This window comes from Centruroides sculpturatus, unplaced genomic scaffold, assembly GCF_000671375.1.
Source record: "Centruroides sculpturatus isolate CEXI.00-Female unplaced genomic scaffold, Cexi_2.0 scaffold939, whole genome shotgun sequence".
Lineage (NCBI taxonomy): Eukaryota > Metazoa > Arthropoda > Arachnida > Scorpiones > Buthidae > Centruroides > Centruroides sculpturatus.
This window is the reverse complement of record NW_019385275.1, coordinates 32,667-58,073: the sequence shown is the minus strand read 5'-3', so window position 1 is coordinate 58,073 and position 25,407 is coordinate 32,667. Positions and strand designations below refer to the sequence as shown.

Genomic DNA, 25,407 nt, shown 5'->3' with positions numbered 1-25,407 from the left:
ATGCACTGAAAAAATTAGCAAGTACACAGAACTCGCCCAGGAAATCAGGCATCTGTGGAGGATGGATAGGGTGCTTATTGTACCTGTCGTTCTCTCCTGTACAGGTGTGATACCACACACGCTACACAAAAGCCTGGGAACATTACAATTGAGTAGAAATACATACATCACACTACAGAAGGCCACTATATTGAATACATGCCATATTGTTAGGAAATTCCTTAATACAGACACTGACACTGACACACACACATTTAATTTTAATTTTGTTTTGGTTGCTATGCCTTGACTCTGGTCCGGCATAGTACACAGCCACCGGTGTGTACTGAGTATAACCCACTAAACCCAACACATAATAATGTGAGAATACGGATGAGGGTTCAGGCCCTCTAATCGTCAGATCTGCTAGACCTGCTCACCTTGTCACTGGATGGCTTAATTTTTAATCAGAACCTGAGTGGTAAGATTCTGTGTGTGTTGTGCATAAGAAATAAATACTCGACTATGAAAGTCAAGAATATAAAAATCAACACTTTAATTACAGAAAACCAAAATAACAAGGACAAATAATATAATAACAAAACATAAAACATAAGTCTAACCTAAGACTAGGGAGGTTCTTCTTATNCTCCCAGCAGTAGTGTATATAGTGAGAGGCTATTTTCAGAAGCAGGTATAGTTTATGAGGAAAAGCGCAATCGTTTGCTATCAACAAATGCTGAAAAAATTGTTTTCATTCATCACAACTTACCACTGATAGATTTTAAGTATTAAATGTAATAATTTGTGATTAAAATAAATACGTTTTTGAGTAATATGTGTTCCATGATTTGGTATTTGGCCGACAAGATTTGGCTGTTGACCGAATATTGAAAGTTAAAGAAGAATAGGCCGAATACTGAATAGTAGCCGAATATTCGTGGTATCTCTAATATATATATAAACTTAATTACTGCTACAATGATATAGCATGAATTAGATGTGCTACATCATTACTGTGACAGGCAGCGCACAGCACTTGCCTGTGTGGAATTGAAAGTGTTAACCTGTGAAAGTCTATAAGTATTTAATTTTCTACATTAGCAACTCAGGTTTTTTTCATTTCTAATTGATATTTTCTAATAAGTACCTTCCAATAGCCAAGTGGATAAAACCACCGAACATTGGTAGTTGGCCATGGGCTGGCCATGTGGAGTTTTCCAGGTTTTCTTCATGTTATTAACATCTAAACAGGGATCAGCTTCATATAAGTCTTCTTGGGATACATCCCCTCGGCATATTGCTCATGTGTCAATTGCCTTAACCAAATAAATCAAACTAATTCAAATCATTTTTCTGTAAATGCCATATATATGAGGACATACTTCCCAAGTAGTTTATACAAACAGTTACAAAAATATAAACACTTTATTATCACATAAAAGCAATTATTCTTGCATTTTTATACGATTTTTTTTTTTAAAACAAGTCGTGAAGTCTTTCAGACATCAAGGTTAGCAACTTCAATCATGTGTGGAGCTATCACAATCTATCCAACACATATCACTTTTCAAATATTAATTAATAGTAGACCAGTATTAATTAGTAGTCATTGACTATCCTTTCTTCCAGGAGGAGATCAATGATTACTTTTGGCCAAATTACTTCAACCCCCTTTTGCAACAGTTTCTTCTTTCTATCATACCAGCAGTATGGTGGCATTTCAATAGGAAAATTACATAATACAAGTTTACTAGTCTGCACAAAATATGTTTTAATTGGTTTTTGAGGGTGCCGAGTTTAAATATTTGGTCCTTTTTTTGCAAAATTTGATTCATTGGCAGATTACCATTTGATATTTGGCTGTGAATGGTACAGTTTTTTAGAGTTAACATTAGGAAAAAATATGATATCTTAAAAAATTTGAGAAATATTTTCAATTGATGTCTACTTGACCAATGAAATTATGCCATTTTGTACCATTTTAGTATGGCGATAAACATGACAATGGTAGGCTGAAATAACCAAACTCTGGTTTTCATTTGAATGTTTGTTATATTATAGTATTTGATTTATATAACCACAAAGGTTATCTTACATAAGGGTTTATCACACTGAGTGACCTTGATCAACTCCATTAATTGCACTAAGTAATAATACAAAACATGGGACACTGAATGTTACATTATTTTATTTATGTATAATATACAAAGCAGTGACATAAACAGTTTGCTATGCAGCACTTCAGAAACAAAAACAAATCATTCTCTTACCCAAGGGTTAAGATCCTAGCATTACATAATGTTTTTGTAAACACTCCCCATTCCCTTGTAATGAATCATAATGATTACNCAACCATTATTCTATAATGTAATTAACATAATTATAATTTTTTAATTTTTATTGTTTATAGATAGTATGGAAAATACAGGCTACAAATTAAGTCAAATTTTCTAAGTTCAATTTTTTTGACAGGTTCAAATTTCTTGGTATAATCTAATTTTAACTCTCTGTGAAAAAATGCTTTGTTGTATCAAACCTTATGCCTCTAAGTTATGTCCATTGACTCTTGGATGTTTGGCTCAAAATGATCCTTTGCTTACATTCTTAACATGGGATTCTGTATTATATGTATTAAATATTTTTGAGGTAAGTTTGTATGAAAGTTTTTATTTAAGTTATGTCAAAGAAATATATATTTTAAAATTTGATATTTGAAAATCATTAATATTTATCATAACAAAATAAAATGTATCAGTTTTAAATAATTATTTAATTATTATGAATTTCTTTTACTTATTTATATCTGTTGATTTAATATATTTGATAGGATTGCAGCTTGTGATTAACATATTACGTTAATTTGTTACATTTTACATTAAAAATGTATACTATGAAATAGATTTACATTTTGCTGTTAATGAATGTGTAATAATCCTTTATTTTTCATTGAATTGACTTTTATTGTATTTATGTCTATAGTTTACATTGAGATGAGCTTCAGCTTTTGATAGAATTTTGTATTTTGTACTTCAAATAATTTGAAGTTAACATTTTATTTAATTAAGTTTTTCAAATGAAATCATATTTTGATTTAAAAATAAAATAGAAAATTAAGCGGAAAGAAGTATTTTCTTTGAATTGACACAAACCTTTGAATAAGCAGTCTAACAGAATAGAATTACTCAGATACTGATTCAGTATTATATCATTTAAGAAAAAATTACTATATTAATCTTAGTATAAAACAATTATCTTTGATGATAAAACTGATATTTTGTCGGTAGTGATCTCATATAATAATAATAAATTTATGAAATTGTATGAAATTTCATAAATTTATAAAATGATAATTGATAAAAGTAATTTCTACTTTTATCAATTAAACTCTTTTTAACAAATTTTGGACTTTTAACAAACAAATTAACAAAAAATTTGGACTTTCAACTTAAACATAAAATTAAAGAGTTTATCTGGTATTCTTTAGCAGCTGGTGAAAGTACAGATATCAGAGATACATCGCAGCTTGCTGTATTTATTCATGGAATCAATGAAGATTTTTGCATCACAGAAGACTTGCTACAATGTATACCATTGAAAAGTACTACCACAGCTCAAGATATTTACTCAGCAATTGAGCAATTAGTACCAAATTATGACTTGGATTGGAGTAAATTCTGCAGTATTACCACAGATAGGTCACCATCCATGATTGGTAAAAACGCTGGTGTTGTCACAAAAATACGGAACAAAATTTTAAATGAAATTAAAGGTGAACGGCCCAAATTCATTGAAATTCACTGTATTGTACATCAAGAAGTCTTGGCCTCTAAAGTGCTGAAAATGGATCATGTAACAAATCCTGTAATTAAAACAGTTAATTTTATTAAAAGTAGAGGACTAAATCACTGCCAATTCATACAATTTTTAAATGATCTTGATGAAAAATGTTCAGATATTCCCTACTTTGCAGAAGTACGGTGGCTTAATCATGGATCAATGCTTAAATGATTTTTCGAATTGCGTAAACATGTTGTTATGTTTATGGCTCAAAAGGGCAAACTGATGGAACACAGTGATGAATGGTGTCTTGACTTTGCATTCTTAGTAGATATGATGGAACACTTGAATAATTTGAACGTTAAACTTCAAGGAAAAAATGTAATCGTTATGTGACTGTACTCAAGTGTTCAAGCTTTCAAAATAAAATTAAAGTTGTGGGAATCACAGCTGAAAGAACAAAAACTTGACCATTTCCCTAGCATTGTGAAATCAGCATGTACAATGCAGATAAATTAGCAGATTTTTCTTACTGTTTGCTTGATCTTTTTGCTGAATTTGATAGTCGTTTTGCAGACTTTTGCAAGCTCAATATCTACGAGTTTCCTCTTTTTAATGATCTGTTTATGTTTGAATGGAACTAATAGATTTGCAGTGTGATACTGCTTTAAAAAGCAAGTTTAATGAAATTGACAATTTGGCATTTTATACAAAGTACTTCAAAAATCAAAATAGCTATCCCAACTTAAGGAATCATGCTGCCCACATTTTATGCATGTTTGGAAGTTCATGTGTGTGTGAACAGTTGTTTTCACAATGAAGATTAATAAATCTAAATACCGTTCAAGACTTAGATAAACATCTTCATTCCATTTTGAAAATCAATACAACATCGTTGACACCAAACATTGAGGAGACAATGAAGCATAGAAGAAGTCAAGTNGATGTAAAAGTTTATAACCTTATTAGGTTATGTTTTATTAATTATTCCAAATTTTATCATTTTTTTATATTTTTGAGTGAAATTCAAATATATTATTTATTACGTTAAAATTATATTAATTATCTCAAGAACACCGTCAGATTGTCACATCAATAATAATAATAATCAACCATTATTCTATAATGTAATTAACATAATTATAATTTTTTAATTTTTATTGTTTATAGATAGTATGGAAAATACAGGCTACAAATTAAGTCAAATTTTCTAAGTTCAATTTTTTTGACAGGTTCAAATTTCTTGGTATAATCTAATTTTAACTCTCTGTGAAAAAATGCTTTGTTGTATCAAACCTTATGCCTCTAAGTTATGTCCATTGACTCTTGGATGTTTGGCTCAAAATGATCCTTTGCTTACATTCTTAACATGGGATTCTGTATTATATGTATTAAATATTTTTGAGGTAAGTTTGTATGAAAGTTTTTATTTAAGTTATGTCAAAGAAATATATATTTTAAAATTTGATATTTGAAAATCATTAATATTTATCATAACAAAATAAAATGTATCAGTTTTAAATAATTATTTAATTATTATGAATTTCTTTTACTTATTTATATCTGTTGATTTAATATATTTGATAGGATTGCAGCTTGTGATTAACATATTACGTTAATTTGTTACATTTTACATTAAAAATGTATACTATGAAATAGATTTACATTTTGCTGTCAATGAATGTGTAATAATCCTTTATTTTTCATTGAATTGACTTTTATTGTATTTATGTCTATAGTTTACATTGAGATGAGCTTCAGCTTTTGATAGAATTTTGTATTTTGTACTTCAAATAATTTGAAGTTAACATTTTATTTAATTAAGTTTTTCAAATGAAATCATATTTTGATTTAAAAATAAAATAGAAAATTAAGCGGAAAGAAGTATTTTCTTTGAATTGACACAAACCTTTGAATAAGCAGTCTAACAGAATAGAATTACTCAGATACTGATTCAGTATTATATCATTTAAGAAAAAATTACTATATTAATCTTAGTATAAAACAATTATCTTTGATGATAAAACTGATATTTTGTCGGTAGTGATCTCATATAATAATAATAAATTTATGAAATTGTATGAAATTTCATAAATTTATAAAATGATAATTGATAAAAGTAATTTCTACTTTTATCAATTAAACTCTTTTTAACAAATTTTGGACTTTTAACAAACAAATTAACAAAAAATTTGGAATTTCAACTTAAACATAAAATTAAAGAGTTTATCTGGTATTCTTTAGCAGCTGGTGAAAGTACAGATATCAGAGATACATCGCAGCTTGCTGTATTTATTCATGGAATCAATGAAGATTTTTGCATCACAGAAGACTTGCTACAATGTATACCATTGAAAAGTACTACCACAGCTCAAGATATTTACTCAGCAATTGAGCAATTAGTACCAAATTATGACTTGGATTGGAGTAAATTCTGCAGTATTATCACAGATAGGTCACCATCCATGATTGGTAAAAATGCTGGTGTTGTCACAAAAATATGGAACAAAATTTTAAATGAAATTAAAGGTGAACGGCCCAAATTCATTGAAATTCACTGTATTGTACATCAAGAAGTCTTGGCCTCTAAAGTGCTGAAAATGGATCATGTAACGAATCCTGTAATTAAAACAGTTAATTTTATTAAAAGTAGAGGACTAAATCACTGCCAATTCATACAATTTTTAAATGATCTTGATGAAAAATGTTCAGATATTCCCTACTTTGCAGAAGTACGGTGGCTTAATCATGGATCAATGCTTAAATGATTTTTCGAATTGCGTAAACATGTTGTTATGTTTATGGCTCAAAAGGGCAAACTGATGGAACACAGTGATGAATGGTGTCTTGACTTTGCATTCTTAGTAGATATGATGGAACACTTGAATAATTTGAACGTTAAACTTCAAGGAAAAAATGTAATCGTTATGTGACTGTACTCAAGTGTTCAAGCTTTCAAAATAAAATTAAAGTTGTGGGAATCACAGCTGAAAGAACAAAAACTTGACCATTTCCCTAGCATTGTGAAATCGGCATGTACAATGCAGATAAATTAGCAGATTTTTCTTACTGTTTGCTTGATCTTTTTGCTGAATTTGATAGTCGTTTTGCAGACTTTTGCAAGCTCAATATCTACGAGTTTCCTCTTTTTAATGATCTGTTTATGTTTGAATGGAACTAATAGATTTGCAGTGTGATACTGCTTTAAAAAGCAAGTTTAATGAAATTGACAATTTGGCATTTTATACAAAGTACTTCAAAAATCAAAATAGCTGTCCCAACTTAAGGAATCATGCTGCCCACATTTTATTCATGTTTGGTAGTTCATGTGTGTGTGAACAGTTGTTTTCAACAATGAAGATTAATAAATCTAAATACTGTTCAAGACTTACAGATGAACATCTTCAGTCTATTTTGAAAATCAATACATCATTGACACCAAACATCGAGGAGATAATGAAGTGTCGAAGAAGTCAAGTTTCTGGATCCTCAAAATAATATTTTGGTTTAATACGTCTCTACTTTAAAAAATTATAATTATAATTTTTTTTTTAAATAGAATCATTCTTTATATACTTCTTATTTATACTTAGTATTACAGTCGCATTTTATTTTTAATCTGGCCTGCTGTCATACTTGAGACAAAAAATTGGCACTTAAGGAATTTGAGTTTAACACCCCTGTTTCAGATCATCCTTTCTCAAAGTGGGCAGTAATGTCCCCTTGTGGGCACTGGAGGCTTTCAGGAGGCAGTAGAAGACTCAGTGATTAAATATGAGTTTTATTTCTTCTCATTTGAAAACATTCTTTGATCTCAGAAATAGGATATGGATCACACACTATCTATCCTATACATATAATAATGCATGGTTAAACATTATATTTGCAATAACTGTTTTTAAGATATGCAACAGATAGTAATGTAAAAAGGTAAATTAAAAAGTATGGGGGCACTAGATTTTTTTTATCTCAAAGTGGGCAGTGGTCGAAATAAGTTTGAGAACATGTGTATTAGATTGTAATAAAAAAAGAGTCAAGTTAGATTAGTTTGCATAAATATCACACATTAATAAAAAATGTATTAAAATAAACATTGATTTTTAAAAACATTATCCTATAATTTTACAGAAATATTCTTAATAATAATATACAAAATTTTCTTTTGAATCATTTAGTTTTATATATATTTGTTATAGGATTGTTGGCAATATGTTAATGTAAACAAAGTATTTTTTCCTCAACTTTGGACGATTTTAAAAAGTGGTGGACAAGGAACTGCTGTTACATTGTTTCCAAAGCTTTTGCCATTATTGAGTAAGATTCCAGAAAATATAATTGGAGATAAGATCACATTTTATCAAAATTTTTTTGGTAATATGAGAGAGAGGTAAGTTTTTATAATGTTTACTAAACTAAATTTTTAATAATTTCAAGTGTATTCATACATTATAATACTTATATGCATTTATTATTTTATATTTATTCAGTATTAAAATTTTATTCATTAACTATCATAGATTTTAAATCTGATAATTGTATTCAAAAATTTATTTAAATTAGCAAAAGACTAATATAAATTTAAAGTGAATTTGCATAATTTAAGGCATATAATTCTATGATCGTTCATAAAATGGCAATATATAAAATGTTTTGTGTGTCTTTTGTAAAAAATACACAAAATTATACTAATATTTCAATAAAATGATTGATTTGAGAGATTTAACAAATTAAGGTTTCTTGACTTATTTTGAATTTTAAAAAATTCTTTTTATGTGAAATCAGGAAATGTGTTAATTATGAGGGCAATCAGAAAGTAACTTATATTTTAGAATAAAAAAACACCCAAGTGAAAGGAAACATTTTTTATTATATACATTTAAAAGCCACACTCTTAAACTATTTTTCATCATAGTTACTATTCAAATTGAGACACATTATAATGCTGCACCAGCTTAGTAGTTCCATCATCATGGAATTTTGTTGCCTCAGACTTCAACCACTCATTCACACCTGCCTGCAGTTTTGTATCATCATTGAAGTGCTGCATTTTGATTTAAAAATAAAATAGAAAATTAAGCGGAAAGAAGTATTTTCTTTGAATTGACACAAACCTTTGAATAAGCAGTCTAACAGAATAGAATTACTCAGATACTGATTCAGTATTATATCATTTAAGAAAAAATTACTATATTAATCTTAGTATAAAACAATTATCTTTGATGATAAAACTGATATTTTGTCGGTAGTGATCTCATATNAGAATGTTCTCTATCTAAGGAAAGAATATTTCAAGAGAGAAAATGCTTTTGATTTTTTCCAGTGCCTACTTGGAAACATCACTGATTTTTTTTTCTTTTTTTAATTATCCTACATCAATTACTGAACTATCAAATATGATGTTAATCTTACTTAGATAGTAAAGGAGAAATAGATGGTAATATTTCAAAAAATATCTAAGTACGCACACTTTTATAACTTAGGTTATTAAAATTTTTAGTTTGTTAAGAGACAAATTGACATTATAATCTGTAAAATATGTTATAAAACAAAAAACATACATTCATTGAAATTATTTGCATTATTTGAACACGTTCTTTCCTTGTCACGTGATCTGTTATTACGTACTCTGCATTTTCGAAAATTTTACAATTTCCTTGGTTAAAATTCTGTACAATGTTGCCCGCACAGATAACCCGAACATGTATAATCAACCTAGTATTATCGTGACATCATCAACAAAGATGAGATTGTTAAAAGTGACCAGAATCACCACTGTTTCTGCCATTTTGACATCATTTGTCATTGAAAGAAGAGACGAGAGATAGGTGACCAGAATACGGCTCCAGGACTTTATGGCAGATGGATCAAAGATCTTCCATCCAAAACCATCCAAGAGCTGTTGAGTGCAATTGGCTGTGTGTGGGTGGGTGTTGTCATGAAAAAACAAAATCTTTGAACTCAATTTTCCCTGTTTTTTTTAATCACTCTTCTTAACATTTTTAATGTTTCACAATATCTCTCGGAGTTTATTGTTGAACCATGTTCAAGGAAATCCACCGGAAGCACACCCTTCTTGTCCCAAAACATGGTTGCCATGATCAGAAAGATCATCAAAATGTTGTCAGCAAGAAATGTTGACAACATTTGCAAACATTTTCTCGGCTTTGTGTGTCTCCATTCTGTAGACTGGTTTTTTGTCTCTTGATTCACGTGTTTTATCTCAGTCTCATCCACAGTTATGACAAGCTCAAGAAGTGAGTCACCATCTCTGTGGTAGGCTTCCAAAAATGTCAATGATGCTACCATGCACTATTTTTTGTAGTCATCTGACAAGATTTTCAGTATCCATCTGGCACAAAACTTATGGTAGCCTGGCTTGTGCATTACAACCTCATGCAACAAACTCTGTGAAATTTGTGGAAACTCAATTGAGAGCTCTGTAATTGTGAAGCAGCAGTTTTCACTAATCTTTCCATTGATTTTTGTCACCAGTTCATCAGTCATAATACTCAGTCGACCACTTTGCTTTTCATCATGAACATTAGTGCAGCCATTTTTAAACATATGCACCGCTGCCTTCACACACTACATTGTTTCTGTACACCTCACAAAGTTGTTGATGAATTTCAATTGGTTTGTGGCTTTTTGCCAACAAAAACTTAATCACTGACCACACTTCACAACTTATGGGATTTTCAATTGCATTACACATTTTAAAAATTCACAATGGATGAAGAGAAGCAACAAAAACAACACAGATAAATGCGTAATGAGTGAGGGTATGCTCTGACACCAAAATGGTGGCTCTAGCCCAACCCCATGCCCCTAATGGCTAAAGCATAAGTTACTTTCTGGATTTCCCGTATAGATAAGTTACTTGTGCCATGCTGTTTTCATTATATGCTTTTTATTAACTTACAGTGTTTTTAGTGTGTATAGATAAAATATTGTAACTCAATTTTCACCAACTTTACAATTTCTGATTTAGTTGGAACTTTGCATAGATATATATATATTTCTGATGACAATACATTTTTTTTTAGTTTGCAAACAATTTTAGCAAAAAACTGAGAAAAACCTTGCAGAGAATATGTTAAATTTACTTCTAAACCAAGAAGAATTTCAATAATTCAGTGTTACATATATAAAACTAAAAAATAGAAAATAAAAAATATTTTAATTTCTTTAAAGAAATGCTTTTCTATATATATAAAAATGAATGTATGTCTGTTGTATGTCCTTCATGCATTACCACACCGTTTATCCGATTGCCATGAAACTTTGGGAAGTTGTTTAATATACTCCTGCGCGAAGGTTTCTGGCATAGTATGATTGCCATGAAACTTTGGGAAGTTTTTTAATACACTCCCACGAAGGTTTCTGGCATAGTACATTTATCCTACAATAGATGGCGCGAGTGAATACGAGCATTGTGAGCTCAATCGATTTCAAATTGTGAAGACCATTTCCCCCTCTCCAAAAAATATCTCTATATATGCATTTGCGAACTGTTATTTACGATATTTGTAATAATTTTTTTTTAATTACTTTATTTCAACTATTTTTTCTAATTATGTATTCACTCGAACTTTGTTAAAACCTTAACTGTATCCCGAACAACAACTGAAGTTGTAGGAGGAAATTCTCCTATTTTACCGATCTAGGGATTCCCTTTTCCAAATTTTAATATCGACTCAAAATAATTTAAAAAGACAAATTATAATAAAACAGTTTATTATCCAACTATCAGAAATTTCACAACATGCCAAGGTAGAAAGGAAGGAGCAATTAAATAATTAAAATTGTAAAGGATTAAAAAATATATATAAAAATGGGGAATATCGCACTTCTGACAATCGCTGCAAGTGTGTGGTCTAGATTTGGAGAATCCGTGCTTCTCACATGGACAACTGTATGTGGTCAGCTCACGCATCAGAAAACCTTCTGATTTATTCGTGTACGCACCAGACGGAAAAACNATCGGTAGGGTATGTAGGGATTCATATTTAGAAATATTTTTAGTTATACTTTATATCACTTTTTATGGGCTTTCCATGAGTGCACCAGACTTATTTTTCATTGCATAATATCAAAAGTACTGTAAAAGCTGAAAAAATTATTTAATTTTTAGTGAATTTATTTGAAATAAAAGCATTTCTTTAAAATTTTCTAAAATATTTTTTTTTTATTGAATCTACTAATGTCATAACTATATGATAGTGTGATGAGATAGAATATATCAACAATTTCTAGATGATTTATATGATACATTTTTAATTAAATTTGTAGTGGGAAATATGGAAGTTTTACATGTTTACAAGAATAATCTAAGTGTAATGTGACAAAACTTTCAATAATTTGAAATTTCATTGATTTCATATTCAAAAACAAATAAAACAAGTTAGAATAAATATAGTATTAAATTATTTTTTGTTTGTTCTTCCTGAATTTGCATTTTATGTAGTATCATCATCATTATCAGTTATCAAAAAATGAATTCAGTTTCTTAATTTAAATTAAAAGCATTAATTTAAGGAAAATGTAATAGTTTTGAGTTGAATAATACATCATATATTTTGTTCAATTTAATATTTGATTAGTAATTACACAAAAATATTATGATGATTAAGGGAATTTTTTTATTTATGGTTAAATGTGTATATTATTTAATAAAATATATTTGAATAAAATATTTATAAAATTTAAATTTTTTAGATTTTTTTTTATTTAATAAAGAAAAATATTGTAGAAATATTTCTATGAAGAAAAAATAATTATTATTTAACTATCAAATATAAAATATTTTCAGCTTAAATTTAGAGAAAGTTCAAAATTCTTCTAGTGAATTAAATTCCATAATTCAAGCTTTTATGGAATGTATTCAGCATGTTCTCAGTAAATATCAAACTTCTGAAGATAAAGAATTAAGACATCAAGTTATTCTGAATCAGGTATACATTTTAAAGTTAGAAATTTATGTATTTTTATATTTTATTTATGTAAATACTAATAATTACTGTAAGCTATATTTTTAGAATTGCATAATTCAAGTTTTTATATTTCATTTATGAACAAGTAATAATTTTAATAATCAGTACAGGGTAATCTTAAAAATTTTCTGCATTAAATGCATTTCTCTGTATGCTTAATTATTTTTTATTTATCATTAGAAAAGTGCATTGTTATATATAAAATATTCTTTCTAGGAAGATATATTTTTATTATATGTGTATGGTCAAAATCTAGAAACTTCTTGACAATGTGATATGTGTTCAATGTTGCAGTCTTCTATAGTGCCATGTATGTTTTTATTAAGGTTTAATGTTTCTAGACTTTTTTATAATGTATGTGATATAACACTGGTAGAAGAGATGACAACAAGTACAATAAATACCTTATTCATCCTTCACATCTGTCTTATTTCTTGAGCATGTGGAGTGTATTTGTTGATTTTTTCAATGTGTGCATTTTTCATGTTATGAGTGTTTGAAACAGAGATGTCTATAAATTAGTGATCTTACTGCATTTGTGTTGTTATTATTATAATTAGTTGAACATCCCACAGAACATCCAATTCCATGGTTACATGGTTCACTTTGTTTACTCACCCTATGGGCTTGGCCCACTTGTTTCCATTATAAATTATTCATAACAAAACTTTTGTGACAATTCAACCCTCTGTGAGGACCAAAACTCACTCCTTTCACTCTCTCTTGCAGAATAGCAGTTCAACTTTCCACTATCACTTGCTTCACTCTCCTCTTGGCCCAACCTCCTATCCCTGTTTACTTTACTCAGTCCCCACTTGTTTCACTCCATTATGCCAATTCCTTCAGGCCACCCCTTCACTTTGTTCAATCCTTTGCTCATGTCACTTATTCGTTCAAAAATTTTGTGATAATAATTCATTGATTTCTAGTGTTACCATTTTTTTTTTCTTTTTGTAATGTAAAAAAAAATTAATGACAATTTTAATCTAAGTATTTTATATAAATAGAATAGATATAAAATCAAAATTTGCATAATTATAGGTATTATATATATTAAAAAATATAGTTGAAGGGTTGAAATCTGAAGAGTTTATATACAAAAAATGAAAAATATAGATAAAACAAAATATTCCTTGAAAGTTTTATTTATTTGTATTAAAGTTTGCAGAAAAATACTTACAATCAAGAGACTGCTGCAAAATTCTTACACAAAACTTGCATTAAAAAAGAAATTATAGCTGGTCCAGCCTGAAATATTTTATGAAAGCAGTTTTAATACAATATAAAGGGTTTAAATTATGTTTAGACAATCCTTAAAAAGTGTATTAAAATAAGACTTCTGTTTTTGTAATTAAGTTTTCATAGAATGATTGATTTTAGGTTGATATAAATGGCATTATTTCCTTTATGTCCAAGTTTTATCTTGGGTATATGGTTCTTGGCTGCTAAAATAGGAATTATCATGTCCTTCAGTTGGGAGGTAGTTTTTCCCTTTTTTTAAAGATATTAACAAATTTCCAAAGCTCTGGATCATTGAAAGACTACATTAATCCACATATTATACCTCATTTCTTGTTACTTATATCCAAGAAACTGTTAAATTTTCAATTTAATTGTATTTAAGAACCTCAGTTGAAGCATGATTAAGTTCCTTCAAATCACTCTTATCCAAATCAAATGAGTTTTCTGACAGGATTCATGTATCCTATTTCTCAACATTAGATGGTTCATAGCATTTAACCATTTTCTTTTCTTCTCAGTCTGGGAGAAATCATAATCAATGAATGGAGTGGTCCCTTATAAGGTATTTGTATTGTACTTCATGAAAAAACACCATTTATCACCAAATAAATCAAAACTAATGACACCATCTGGTTTTTATTTTGCACAATGCAAATTTTACTTCAAATTATCAAATTCAAATATTAAAAATTAATAGATGAGTAAAATACCTTTTTTCATAGATACCATAACTTTCCACTCAAACCAAAAACCTCCAAATATTCAAGTATTATTCCCAAATCTGCAAGCAATGTTTAGCGATGGGGCTAAAATTCGTTGAAGCGTTCAGTTTAGCGATGTGGCTAAAATCCGTCGAAGTGTTCAGTAGAATCGGTTCGAATTTGGTCCTACCTTGTAAGGTAATTGCCTCAGTCATCCACGTGTCCTGGGTTCTTTGTTCGTCAGTCAAGATTAATTAATGAAGACACCGTTTTCGATGAAATGCCTTATTTTATTTCTTGACTATAGAATATTTACAAAGGTCCTTAAGTTAAATCAGTGTTTTTCAACTTTCTTGAATACGCTACCCCTTTACAAGTTAAAAAATACTTGCGACCCCCCCAGGGTCATATTTAAACTATATCAGTGATTTTAAAAACTACGTATTTAATTTTCTTTCTTTAAATATTGATCAAAAAACCAATTGTCCTGTAAAATAAACAGGCACAGCCTTCTCACTGAAATTCTAGTTTTTTTTATTGTAGTGTAGGACCTACAAACATTTGTATTTTTCTTTCACCCACAACCTCCCGTGTAAGGCTTTGCGACCCCCCTGGGGGTCGCAACTCACGGGTTGAAAAACACTGAGTTAAATCATTGTACAAATGTGAGTTCATTGGCGAAGTTGATCCCAAAAGGTTAGCATAATGAAAGCATCTCTCCTGGTCGGCGTCCGAGAATGAAGTGAGGTCAGATAGGAAAGGTCAAGCGGTGGCGCCTCTGCCCTACAAATGCCTAGTACATAGTTGCCTTTTCAGCAATAGCTGGAACAAAGACCTAGATCACGGTTCTTCAACCAGGGTTCCGCAAACTTTTTTAGAGTTCCTTAACATCGTATGCACCTTTTTCCATGGTTCAACAAAACCTCAAGAGATGGCACTGTAAAATACTTAATGTTGTTTGTATCAACCTATATCTGTGAAAGATCTTTCTCTCTGTATGCAGCAACAAAGACTAAATACAGAAACAGGTTAGATGCAGAAGATAAAATTCATTCATTTGCAAATCTCAACCATTACTCAGGATATAAATATGCTTTGTGATAAAAAAAAAAAGGCTCAGCCTAGTCATTAATGATTTTTTTTTTGTATTAAATTTTATTTGCGTTACTTTGTATTATTTTGTCCTTATGTTTGTGTGTAACAATTTGTTTTGTATTTACATGTTTCATATAAAATAAAGTTTTATTTCATATTATTATTATTATTATTATTATTATGTTGGGTTTAGTGGGTTATACTCAGTTCACACTGGTGACTGTGTACTATGCCGGACCACAGTCAAGGCATAGTAACCAAAAACTAAAATTAAATAAGTGTGTCAGTGTCTGTATTCAGGAATTTCCTAACAATATGGCATGTATTCAATATAGTGGCCTTCTGTAGTGTGATGTATGTATTTCTACTCAATTGTAATGTTCCCAGGCTTTTGTGTAGCGTGTGTGGTATCACACCTGTACAGGAGAGAACAACAGGTACAATAAGCACCCTATCCATCCTCCACAGATGCCTTATTTCCTGGGCGAGTTCTGTGTACTTGCTAATTTTTTCAGTGCATGTGTTTTGTACATTGTGAGTGTTTGGAATGGCTATGTCTATAATGTATGTGATTTTATTGTGTTTGTCAATGAGTGTGATATCTGGTCTGTTGTGATAAATTGTTTTATCTGTAATTATGGTCCAGTTACAATGTGCCTAGCAATTATTTAAATAATTGCTAGGCACATTGTAACTGGGTTTAGAAAGTGGAAAAAAAAAAAAAAATAAATAATAATAATATAATAAGGATAGTATTTAGTTTGGTTGAAGGTCAGATCTAAGAATAATATATTTTATTATTTTTCTTTTTATAATTAATGTAATATTCAAAACAAATTTATTTTTATTTTTTTATATAATAAATATAAGAGATTTCCAAGTTACTCCTTACCCACAGCCTGAAGATCCACCCCAAACCATCATCCATCATAAAACCATTGTTGAGTGTTTCTTAAAGAATGGTCTCTGACTATTTCCAGGGGAACTCTATCCCCATGGTTTTTCATGATATGTTGTAACGCACCGTTTACGAAACAAAAAGGGGTTACACAATAGTAGGGTTCAAGTACCAGGCCTGGACTTTCCAAAATAAAAATAACCAATAATTTTCACAACCACATATAATAATTCACAATAAATATAAGATTTATTATCTTGACAAAAAAACCAATAATGGGTTAATTGTCCCAACAGTAAGTTAAATAATTGAACACTGGAAAAGTTGCAACAAAAATCAATAATCAAAGACAATAATACTTATAATATCCAACTCAACAAAACTTTTATCTCTACCTCAAAAGGATTCTACAGCAAAAAGATACTGTTTCCTCTAATTGATCCCAGACGTTTCTACCATAGTTGTCACCTGAAAAACTAACTCTGTCGTGGATGTGCTGCCTTTTATTCTACCTCGAGTGCAGCTCCGCACTGTCTTAATTTACATAAGATGTCGTTCCAGGATCAAGCACTGATGCAAACTAAGTTTTCTTTTTCTTTCATGGTCACTGGTGCTCAGGAGTTTGTCCTTAACAAAAAAAGAACCCCAAAAAGAAAAATAATTAAATAAAGATAACGCCCCAAAACATAAAATAACGATCGGACATTGACTCCTTTACAATGTAAAAGAATGCTTAGGTGGAACTTGAGTAGATAATCAAAGTTTGAAAACATTGTCTTAAATTGTTATCTAAATGTAGGGTTCCTTGAAGAATATTATAAACTAGAAAGATTCCAAAGGCTGTGGAAGGTTTGAAGACCCCTGACCTAGATGTTTGTTTTAACTGTTTGCAGTGGTAGGGTGGAGATATCCTCTTAGACCTTCATAGATATTACTGGGCTTGGTATTACATTTTCATAAAAATCTCAACCTTTCATTTTTTTTCAGCATTTATACCCTTTAGATTTTCAACCCTTCAGTTGAAGATGATGCAAATGCCCTTCTACAAACTTTGTTTTATATTCTGTATTGTATATTCTGTATAATTTTTACATATTAAATATTCTTTTATGAAAAATATTGCTTGTTGTAAAACTGCTTTTTGACTTACGAATGAAAAATTTAATTAGTGATATTAAATAATAATATTTTTCATTTACAGCTTCTTTCTTTATTAGAAACATCCATTGTTGAAGAAAAATCTTACTTAGCTTCCTCTTGTTTTTATGTTAAATTAAAAGATTTATTAGATTACATCCAATGTCAAAACTGTAATAATAATCCTTTGAAAGAAAACTTTGAAGACATTTTAACATTGTTCTGGGATAACTTCTTTATTATGTGCAAGAGTTTACTGGATAATGAAACACCAAATCAGGATAATGAACTGTCACATTTAGCAGAATTTTTTTATTGTTTACATTGTTCAAAAAAGATTAGAAAATGGAAAGTTAAAAAGAAAGTTAATTTTTTAAGAAAAGAAGAAATGTTTGATGAAAAATCTATTGAAACAGAAAACAGCAATTTTTGTAATGATAATTTACCTGTTAAACAGCCTGATTTTATAGCTGCTAATCATCATATCATAATGCCTACACAGAAATTGTGTGCAACAGTTATGGCAAAATTTGAAGCAAGTCATAATATTGTTTATCTTAAATTATTGTGTGAAGTTATGAGTATAGCTGCTTCTCAAGAACTATTTTCTATGTTACTACAATCATCAAAAGATATATCTGTTGACAATAACAATGCTGCAAATGAATATTTTTATAAAGTTGTTAATGCATGGGTGATGTCAATTGACAAAATTAGTTCAGATAAAAAACAATATATATACTGTCTTGTAAATATTGTTATGGCTATATGTTCCTGTATTGACTATGAAGCAGCTGAAGATATTTTAAATGATTTTATAAAGGTATATTCTAAATTATTCTATTATGAATTGTATATAATAGAATCATTTCTATTGTTATATAATGTTTTTTTTTAATTCTAAATAATTTCAGTCAAAAAATCCAATTATGCTAGAATGTTTGATGACATTTACAAAATTTGATACCTTCAAATTTTTGAAAAAGTGGCTTCATAGTTCAAATATTGGTGAAATCATAGTGATGCAGGCTGAAGAATTGTGTCAGTCAACACTTGGTAATGTTGTAAAAGAACCAGATGTCCTTGATTCAATTTGGAATGTACTTCATATTTGTCTAACAACAACTGAACAGTTTGGTAAGTATAATATCAGAATTGAAAATAAAGTAAAATTATGAATTTGATTAAAAGTTTTCATTTTTATAGAACCAATCATAGGTATTGAATATATGAGTAGAATTTTAGAAATATTTCATCAATGCCTAATAAATAGTAAAAATAACCAAGAAACGAAGAAAACAGATGTTGTTGAATTTGTGTGTGATCTGATGGTTAGACTTTTTTCCAGTTTTAAGGTACTTTTTTATTTTTATTTACAAATGATAATTTTATAATAATTTATTGTAGGGATGTTGGCAATTAAATGCTGCCGAAGAATTGCTATTGTCTCTCTTCCTTCTTAGCTGTGATTTAGATTCTTCAGGTAAAATAAATTTTAAATCTAGTTTTGATACACTGTCAAGTGGGTAATATTTATTCTACAATTTTTTTAAACTACACATTTTAATATTTTCAAAAAAACATTTTTTAAAAATTTATAAATTTAAAATGACAACTCATTTGCCTATGCTATGTTAGACCAAAATAAAGGCATAACTACAAAAAAAATGTATTATTATTATTACAATATTTTAAAATTCAGAAGTATTTAAAAGGAAATCTGCTTTTGAATACTTCTGAATTTTATAATATTGCACATTGATTACAAAAATTATAGACTGATGTAATGTGAGGTCGTGACATTCACATTCAGGTATTAAAGCAAAAAAAATTAAATTTTGAATTTGAGATCTAAAGGTGTAACTGAATGGAGGTCATAAATGTGGGTTTGTGAACTCAAGATGAAGGAAAGCTCATTTTTGCATTGTAAAACTCATCTATTGAGAAGATATGTCCCTTACACACTATCTGCAGAATCAATAATCTGTTACAAGAGTTCACAAACAAACTGGTTCATATGTGTACTGTACATAATCAGTTTGCACAGAGAAGAGTCTTGGATATACTCACTGAGAAGAGAGGTAAAAATCTATAATCCAGGATGTCCACCAGGCTGAGGTAAGGATTGTAGAAGAGAAGCACATACACATATCTGTAGAACAAATGAAAAGATTAGCAGAAATAATAATTTGAAATAAAAAAGTAATCCAGAAGGGCACAGAACAGTGTGTCAGATAGAACCAAATGAAAGCAAACATCACATTTAGGAACAAGGGTTTTTATAAATTGGGTATTAATTAGGGTTTCTCATTTCCAGGAAATTTGCCTCCAGCGGAATTACGGGAAAAATAATTTCTTTTCCTGGCATCCTGGGAAATTCCAGGATGAGATAATAAAATAGAATTTGATATGAATAAAAAATATCATATAGGAATATCATAAATTTGAATAATTTAATTTATTTTCTAGTAAGTAACTAAAAGTGTAGGGCCATTCTCACCCATACCGACGTGTTAGGCTCAATTAATTTATGTTCTCCTACATTTTAAGATGAAAGTAAAATAAAGCGTTCCTTTGGGAGTTTTAATGAACATAATAATGATTACGAAAAAAATACTATTTTATTTCTAAAGATGAAATAAAAAATACACTTATTCCATAAATTTAATGAGAAAAAAGACAATTATTTTGAATTGAAGAAAAAATACAACTTCTCAAAAAAAAATTATTTTCAGTTGAAAGATGAAATAAAAAATACACTTATTCCATAAATTTAATGAGAAAAAAGACAATTATTTTGAATTGAAGAAAAAATACAACTTCTCAAAAAAAAAATTATTTTCAGTTGAACATAAAAAATTCTACTCAAAAAATTTATGAAAACAAAAATCTCTCTCTCTCTCAAAAAAAAAAAAAACGTATAAATTTTCATAATAAGACTTCAAAAAACAAAAATGATCGATACTTTGATCACTTAATCTAGTTCTCAATTTGGTCACAAAAAGACCTGCAGCTGAAAACGCCCTTTCAGACTATTGAGGTGGGTGGAATGGTTTTCAAAGCTCTCAAAAGAAGAGAGATTTTATGCCTGTTTTTTTTGAAGATTGCTAACTCAGTTTCTAACTGCTCTCCAGCACTTAATTCTTTGTTTATTGCTCTCTGCTCTTGTAGTATTCTTGATCTCACGGATGCGTCAAGATATGCATTTAGCTCGTCAGGTAAAGTCATTTCATTCGGTAGTGTGACAGTCTGTTATTCTTGAGTTCATTATCTTCACTAGAATCAAAATAGCAGGTTCTCCAAAAAGGCAATCAAACATTTGTTTTGCTGATGAAATTATAATTGCCTCAGATTGTTGGAATGTGCTGTACTCTCGAACTTCTTATATTTGTTTTCACCAGTGAGGTAGAGTAGCAGTCCCATCAAGTTTTCGTTTCTTCTCTCTTTTATACGGATAAGAAAATATTCATGTATCTTTTTAGAAAAAGCAATGTTCAATTGTTTCAAATGAAAGAGGTAATATCCTCTGCTGAAAGTAGAGTAGATTTTCTTCTACCTAGCTTTCCAACAGCTAGTTTTAAGGGATCTAGTGATGCCACAAATTACATCAACTTTTTGTTTTTCAAGGCTAAGAGTACTATTTTTATCTTCTTTGAGATCAGTGAGAGCTTTCAACACAGATGGACTTATCTTGATATACCGTTCTAGCATAGCTAAAAGACTGTTCCATCTGGTTTTTGAATCCAATATTAAATGTAAGGGTTTTCCATGATCCTGTTTAATGTATTCTTGTAACACATTATTCTTCACAAGTGATTTAAGAAAAGTTTAGCTATCTTTCTGACTTTATTAATGATTTGAGAGATGTCAATTTCATACAATTCAGATGCTAAATCTATTTCAAATAGATTTTCATTAGAGTGTTCATATTCTGAAATAAAATTTTCAACGTCAATACCTTGAGTGAAATCATCTTCACTTTCATCAATGTTATACTCATCTCTTTGGTGACCTACTTCTGGCTGGTTTTCATCAATAAAGGAGATTCATCACACACTGCATCACACACTGCATCACACACTGCTAAGTGGATTTCATGTGCATAACACAATTGGTGCTCACATTCAATTAATCTTCCCATTTTTTTCATTACAGTTGCACCATTTCATTACACACAAGCCACCACGTGTTTTTCCAAAGAAATACGATATTCAGCTAACTTTTCTTTGACCCCATTAACAGCAACTTCAGCAGATTGAGAACCAGAAATCCTTACCATTCCTAAATTTCAAAATTTTCCCTTTCCTATGTGTACATTAATATTCATATATCGGCGATTGTTTAGAGAGGAGTACTTGTCTAATGATATACTAAACCTTGTTCCTGAAGTTATTTTCTCCACAATTTTAGAAATCAAACTTTCTTTTATCTGTTTGTATTGTGAGTGAACCAGATCCATGACATGAGTTGGATTTGTTGGCAAAGTACAGTAGAACCTCGATTATCCGGATTGTTCAAAATAAACAAAAATTTTACGAATTTGCTGATTTGCACTTGGCAAATTACGACACTGTTTATGTACGTGATGGAATGCATAACTTTTTTGTTTCAACAACATCTCACCCAGCACAGTGGTCATAAACTCTTAATATATTTTACGTAGTAATAAAAATATAACTTGACATACGTATTTATAAATAATTTATATTCAAATTACATCATTTCTATGACCAAGGGCGGCGTAAGGCATGGACGATGTATGCCTTGCAGTCCGAAGGGCCTCGTGCCTCGAAGGTTTATGCATTACTTAAAAGCCGCGAACGCGACGAAAAAATTTTACTCGTCATAAAACGGTAAATAGTTTGTCAAATTTTTATTCATAAAAATGCAGTTTCAACTGCTTTTTATTTTATAAAATCTGTCTTCTTGCGCCACCAGAGGGCCTTTTAAACAATAGGTAGTCTGTTAGCACTGGTCAGTAGTAGTCCAAATTCAATACGAACATTTGTTTCTTGAAAATTTGATCACGATTTAAATACAGTATTTATTTTTAATTAGCTGCAAGGACCCACTTTGCTGGGTTTTTATTTGTGGGCAAAAAGTAACGATAGTGAAGATGAAGATAATTACATTATAGCCAATCTTATCCGTTTTCACAGAATGCAAGAATTAGGTCCCCCATTTCCAGACTAATTAGAGAATTTTTACGTCCAGTCAAATGAACTATTTTCAATTTGATCAATTTTCTGGAACGTTTACAATCGTTCTATAATCAAACCAATTCAAATTTAAATTCGAAAATTTTTAAAATCGAAATAGAAAATCTTCCACTTTCAATCACTTTCAAGCCCATATCTCTCACACCCTTATAGCTATCAAGACACAACCACCATAGTGCACAAATGGAGACTTGGGGCTACTACCACATACAAACACCATTCATGTGCAATGTGTAGTTTTGGCTGAAAAGTGAAATATAGGGACACACACGTCCATTTATATATATATATTACCGATATGTCATCGAAAATAAAACGTGTTGTATTATCATTAAAAGACAAATTAAAGTATTTGTTTTGATTATCTGAATTTTTTCTGTATCCGGACTACCTTCATCCCCAATTAGTCCCGGATAATCGAGGTTCTACTGTATATCCTTTCTCTGCCAAAGATTGCTTGATATATTCACTTTTTGTAATAAAATTAATAGCTATACCATGTAGCATAGACAACTTTGTAACTATTTCTTGCAAAGTATTCTGTTTTATCAAAAATGATGATAGATTTTGCTGAGAGACTTTCCTCTTGTTACTACTACATTGATGTTCTTCACTTTTATTATCAGAATCACTAGTAGAAGACTTGTTTATATTGTGCTTCGCATGCAGGTGTCTGACAAGACCACTAGTAGACCAACCTTTGCACTTTATCTCAGCTTTACACTCTTTACAGGTTGTTGATTGTTGTACTTGGTTTTTTAAAAAATGTTTCCAAACAGAGGACTCTGATATTACAATGGTTTGATTTTATCAATTATATTAAAATAAATTGTTGTAAAATATGAGTAATTGATTAATATAGGAATTTCAAATAATCACACTTACAGTTACAAATGATAGGATATAAATGGGAATGTAAGCTTTAATAAATTCTTTAACTTATAAATGTGAATTCAAAACTAAACTGCGATGAGTGATATTTACTTTCAGCGAGTGCTCCGCTGCTCAATGATGTGCAAACATGATACATAGATATTACATGAACTAACAAGTAGAGACTTGTAAAACATAGGTAGTAATATGCAGCATGAAACCTCAAAATTTCTCTCTTAGGTGAGTCTTCAAAATGCAACTTTTCGTATATGGTAGAAAGAAAGAATGGTAGAAAGAAAACCTGACATGATAAATTATTATTGAAATGTGAGATTTCCCGGGAAAAAAAATTTCCTGGGATTTTTCTCGTAGGGAATAAATGGTGGGAATCCTGGCAAAGAAACCCTAGTCTTAATCTCTCATTCTGATTGGTGTTGAATATTCTTCCCCTACACCTTGATTGGTCTCTTTGCTGTTTCTAGATGAAGTTAGAGACTATGAGCTATGAAAAACATCAATGTCAACAATTAATTCAATGGTGAATTTGATCCTGATCTTAGGACTCAAATCAGATGGTATGTATATTCTCTCTGATAGTAAGTTGATGCAAACATTTGAAGTCATTCAGAATTTCTACAGGATATAAGCAATTCAATAAAGTATTATACTTACATTCTTCTGTAAAGTTTAGAGGAGAGGTGTTAAGATCTCAACAACTACAGGACTTTATATTTCTGTTAAAAGATTATGTAAATAGATATATGTAAAACTTCATATAAATTATATAAATTTTTTATTATTTAACTAATGGTGCCATCAATTAAGACAAGCAATTAATCTAAATTCCAATTTCTTAAATTCAAAAAATTTATTATCATTTTAATTGTTAAACTAAAAGACACTTACAAGGGGACCTTACAATCTCAGAAATTCAGTTCAGGATGAGACTTTGCAGGTTAGTAGCATACCCCAAGGGTGTCCACCCAGAAGAATTGTAAAGTGCACTAGCCATAAGATTCTGAGAAAAAATGCTCTAAAGTTTTAAGTGCAGCTCATATACCAATCGATTTTACACTATGGCAGCACAGCGAAATGGCTGAGTCTGTAGCAAACTCTGTTGCCACATGGGCGATCTAGGTTTGATCCTACCTACGGCAAACTTTTTTTTTCTTTTTTAATTGTTTTAAAAATTGTAACAACTTTTAAATAAAGTTAATGATCTAAAAATATTATCAATTAAATCATAAATAATTTTATTTTATTTATGAAATGACTGTTACAGCTAATTAAAATGTGAATTAAAGATAATATTTTATTTTTAAAAAGTTGAATAATTTCAAATGCATTTTTAATGGAGGTAAATTAAAACTTTAATTACCACTTTTTGGACATAATATGATAATGTGCAATAAAAGGAATAATAACTGTTAACATAACTCATCCATAGATAAATAAATAAAACTCACGCCAAAATTGTATAGCTTCTTGATAAC

General features: G+C 29.7%; 1 protein-coding gene across 2 annotated transcripts in view; it reads left to right on the top strand.

Annotated features, from left to right (window-relative positions):
- The window catches only part of LOC111637056 (E3 ubiquitin-protein ligase listerin-like), a 59,377-nt gene that overhangs the window by 15,984 nt on the left and 17,986 nt on the right, over nucleotides 1–25,407 (top strand). The window contains exons 7-13 of one of the 2 annotated variants that reach the window (XM_023382460.1): nucleotides 2,455–2,628; nucleotides 7,956–8,146; nucleotides 12,569–12,710; nucleotides 17,887–18,645; nucleotides 18,737–18,959; nucleotides 19,029–19,177; nucleotides 19,230–19,305. In XM_023382460.1, coding sequence (XP_023238228.1) covers nucleotides 2,455–2,628; nucleotides 7,956–8,146; nucleotides 12,569–12,710; nucleotides 17,887–18,645; nucleotides 18,737–18,959; nucleotides 19,029–19,177; nucleotides 19,230–19,305 — 1,714 coding nt within the window. Of the gene's footprint in view, nucleotides 1–2,454; nucleotides 2,629–4,996; nucleotides 5,166–7,955; nucleotides 8,147–12,568; nucleotides 12,711–17,886; nucleotides 18,646–18,736; nucleotides 18,960–19,028; nucleotides 19,178–19,229; nucleotides 19,306–25,407 lie in introns of those variants that run through there. The other variant, XM_023382461.1, reaches the window with a different exon arrangement.